Raw genomic sequence first — 4,606 nt, 5'->3', positions numbered from 1 at the left:
GATAAAAGGGAGAGGTAATATAAAAATTTTAAATTACTTTATTTAGCACAAAAATTAAAATGTAAACAAAAATAATTTATACCTGAAAATATTTTAATTTTATGTTTAAGCAATTTCTTGAAATGTAATGCATCATTTCTATACATAAGCAAGATCAACAGATTATGAATTAATTTTAAATCACTTTTCTTGATAAAAAGTCTTTAAAACACTGTGATATTTCAAGAAAGATACAAATTATGAATTATTTTAACATTTTCTAGGTCTGAAATGCAGCATGTTGCCACAAAATGAACACATGAAAAAAATATCAAATACATTGCTGTAAATTTATTTACATTTTTTCTCAGGCTTTGAACTATAGTTTTCTATCATTTAAAGGTATAATCAATACTCTGTGATTTCTTTCACAAGTTTATGGAAAGCCTGTGTTATTATTTCAACATGAAAACAGTATTAACATGTACTTTGATGCTGCTTTCTAAACCTTTGACGTGCATTCAGCTTTCATTTCAAAAAGGAAATTTTACATGAGCTAATTTTTATTAAACCTTTGAAGCACAGTTCTATTTCTACATGTAAATGATATAAAATATGTTATATTCCTACTACTATCTTTGACATGTAGTATGTTACCATTTCATCATGTAATCAATGGACTGGAGTGATAGCATAGTCGGTAGGGCATTTGCCTTGCACGTAGCCGACTCAGGTTCGATTCTTATATTCCTCTTGGAGAGCCTGGCAAGCTACCAAGAGTATCCTGCCCACACAGCAGAGCCTGGCGAGCTCCCTGTGACATATTCGATATGCCAAAAACAGTAACAATTCTCACAATTTGTTGTGAGACTTTACTGGTGCCCGCTTGAGCAAATCAATGAACAATGGGAGGACAGTGCTACAGTGCTACAGTGCATGTAATCAATACAAGTAAATTACCAATCAGGTATTTTTCATCTTCTGTTTATTATTAAATCTTGGATAGATGATGTGCATTTAACATGTCCCATCACTCGTTACATTCACAGCAGTTTCTGAGTATTGTTTAGACACCTATGGCTAGTATATACCTCACTAAATAGTGCAATTTGTCGGGAAAGACACAGGGAAGAAATATATAAGTAATAATATGTAATATGAAGTGAGGATGCAAGGTACATTAAGAGAAATAAGGAGCACTGCAAACTTATTCCAATAAGTCAGATAAAACCTATTTGAGGGGATACCATTTAAATCTTGGGTTGAGAAAAGAGAAATTATCCAACAACATGAGTAGGGGCAGCATGTAGTGAGTATGTTTCTTAATCAATAGAAGTTTCCATATGTCTCTACAAACGTTGGCTTCAGAAAAACAAATTGAGTGTTTTAACATGTGACATTGGAACTGCAATATGTGTTAACTAAGAAACAGAGAACTATGAACTACTGTGGAGCACCCCAGTCACAATGTGTTAATGGTCGCACATCAGTGTTGAAGAAATTTCTTGTACTGGGAACATCATTCAGGAAAAGCAGTCCACTTCATGTCTTCCCGCTGTGCCGCACGTAGCATCAACTTCAATTGGGCCTTCATTGCAGCAACTTTCTCTTGGTCCAAACTGCCATCAAAATCGGATTGATTATAGCAATCCAAAGGAACAGGATAAATCACATACCTCAGCTCCATTAAGGTCGTTAGGTGCTGCAGTATGTTCATGAGTACAGGCATTGTAATGGGATTGCAAGCAAAGCTAAAGATACGAAGGTGGGAACAGCGACTCAGGCCTGGGAGGATAGCAGAGAGGGTCGAATCAGTGATTAGGCAGTTGTTTATTTCCAGGTACTGCAGGGTGCCTGAGACATTCTCCAGCAGATTTAGCAAGGGCTCATGAAATTCCCAGACTAACTGATTGTTACTTAGCTTCAGTAGCTTTAAGTGGTTTGCCTGGGTGCTCTGGGATAGGGCAGTGAGATCTCTGGTAGAAAGGTCACAGAAAGTCAGACTCAGTGTATCCAACTGAGGTGTGAGTACTCTGTCAAGAAAGAAAAGGAAAATTATTCCAGAAGTACAAATTATTTGACCAGAGCAGTGAAAGTTGGGTTAGAGCTATCAAAGGCTGTAAGGAAATGTGTACATAATTTGCAACATCAATGTTATATAAAAGAATTTTGAATCTGAATTTTACAGAGCCTTGGAGATATTACTTTATACCATAAGATTCAAACTCTTAATCTTTATGACATTATATGACTTTAATATTTATATGACATTAATATTTTCAGACATATGGGATGAATTGTGTGACTAAAAAAACACTGGGAATAAAACATAATCAATGGTGACCCTAATTCACATATTTGGTGAAGATGCAACTGAGAAAGGAGCCAGTTGAAGGTTCCCTTTTATAAGGTCACAGTTCACAAGGTCTCCTTTCAGGGTATAAATCTTAACCCCGTAGTGTTAAAAACTGTCAGTCAAAAATGATGTGAATCAGAGCTACAGGGTAATAACATTTCTCTGTCTGAATAACACTTGCTCTCTGTCTCTCTGTCTCTGTGTGTGTGTCTCTCTCTCTGGAATTAAATTCTAGTAGGACAAGGAAACTTTTCCATCAGTTTATCTGCAGACTTATCACAGTGTCTGCACACAATTGATTGGATCACTGAACAAATAAACAAGCTAAGATTCTTATTCAAATCTTGTTATTCTCCTCACCACAAGGTGATTTCTCAGCAGTGCCCAAGCTGAGACAAAAGGAAAATATAATCCCATGAGTATGTAAGCATGGGTTGTTTCCTACTTCCTCATTTACCTGAGTAGTTTATGCAGCTGATTGGTGAGGCTGAAGAAAGACAGGGTCAGCTCTTCAAGGCTGTTAAGCTTCCCAAGACAGGTGAGAAAAGTTTTGAAGTTTTTCCCTGTATAAGATCTACATTCAACATCAGTCAGGCGAAGGCTTTCCAGGTTGATCAACTGAGACAAAAGGGTGTTAACATCTCTCAGGTGAGCCTTGTCCAACTCCAGGCGATCAGTGCAGACCAGATCCACAATCTTCAGGCTATTTTTTTGCACAGACAGATTTTCAATCTGCAAATTTCTGCAGCAGAGGTGCAAGGAGCCCAAACTCTGCTCAGTCTTATTAATAAGGAGAGAAATAAATTGCTTTGCTCTCAAGAAACAATTAAAGGAAAGGTCTACTAATAATTCCATGGGTTGCCAGACTGATTGAGACCTAGAGTCTATTGTATCCTTTCCATAGCACCTAGCATTAAGCTCTGCTTCTTCTATATTAATGATGGAGTGCTGAGAATAAACACAAGACAGAAAACATACAGGGTATTTGGCCCTGTATGAACATGTTATTCCATATTCTGGGTCTTGCCTTAAATCAAGGATCCTTAGTTTAGTGCCCCTGTAAAGGAAAAGGAGACAGAATATTTGAGAGTCAACATGTTTTATTACAACCCATCAATGATATGAAGTGTGAACCAAATATTTCATGTCAGATTTTGACTTCACATGTCATTCACATATAAGTTCTTTTCAAATATTTAAGCATCTTTCACTCTTTCCACCATACTTTCTCTTCCTATGATTCTCCTCAGTCTTGATGCCCATGTCACCTTTTCATGTAGTCACATACAGGAAGTAAATCCAGCCATGGTATCCTCAACCAGGTATATTCTATAATTGGTGCTGGTAAGACATTGAAGTACTTAAGGTGACTCCAATTTGACGGATCAATAGTCTCTCAGATATCCTAAATATGCACCACTGTATGCTTTGGAGAGACTTGGAATTTCCCTGACCCAAGTTCCAGCATGCTTTCCTGCTGTATCACTGCACCTGTACTGGATTTATCTTACCTTGAAGAAGAGTTTTGGGCAGGGAGGAGTTGCAGACCATCCACCATAGCTTCCATGATGTCATAGTTTGACTCTTGTGGATGAAGTGCCCCAATATGCAGACACCGAAAAGGCCAAACTCTCACCATTGCCTTTAGCACCTCCTTCTGTCTTCTCAAGAAGGCAGCAGTAAACAATGGAACGAATAGGTCTATGGGGAGTTCTTCCACGGCCTGGATAGCTGCAGACTCGTTACTCAGCAGACTCTTTATAGAAAGCTCCAACAGGGTGTCTACGGTCTTTCTGGCCATCTTCGTTAATCTACTTCAGGGTAATGTACATTTAAAAATCCTGAAAAGATATCTACATATTCCTATTTCACTCCAAGAATGGTTAGAAATTAAATAACTACTTAAACAATATATTTTAAATCAGATTGTCACCTTTTGAGACATCTACAAGGATAATAGAATGCAAAGAGATGTAGACACTTAAGCATATTTGAATACACACATATGTGTGTATACTCAAAGATAAATGTATATTTTATAAGATAAAATGTTATTCTAATTCAGATATAAGTTAACAGAATACAGTGTTGGCTATCTATATCCCAATATTTATGTTCCAAAGGATACAACCCAATAAGAAGAAAAGAGAAAATATACACTAAAATCCTAACATTATCATTATCTTATAATACATAATGCTGAAACTTAAAAATGATCTTAAGTTATAAGAGAACAACCATTCAGTCCCAGCACACAATCCATCAAACAAC

General features: G+C 36.8%; 1 protein-coding gene across 1 annotated transcript; it reads right to left on the bottom strand.

Annotated features, from left to right (window-relative positions):
• Positions 1 to 1,498: 1,498 nt before the first annotated feature.
• LOC130034289 (melanoma antigen preferentially expressed in tumors-like) lies at positions 1,499 to 4,136 on the bottom strand. The gene is made up of 3 exons (XM_056125857.1): positions 3,847 to 4,136; positions 2,793 to 3,392; positions 1,499 to 2,012 (listed from the first exon to the last, which is right to left on the bottom strand). The coding sequence occupies exons 1-3, from the start codon at positions 4,134 to 4,136 to the stop codon at positions 1,499 to 1,501; spliced, it is 1,404 nt and encodes a 467-aa protein (XP_055981832.1).
• Positions 4,137 to 4,606: the final 470 nt, after the last annotated feature.

This window comes from Sorex fumeus, unplaced genomic scaffold, assembly GCF_029834395.1.
Source record: "Sorex fumeus unplaced genomic scaffold, SorFum_2.1 ptg000058l, whole genome shotgun sequence".
Taxonomy (NCBI): Eukaryota; Metazoa; Chordata; class Mammalia; order Eulipotyphla; family Soricidae; genus Sorex; species Sorex fumeus.
The sequence above is the reverse complement of the archived record's forward strand: the minus strand, read 5'-3'. Positions and strand labels throughout refer to the sequence as shown.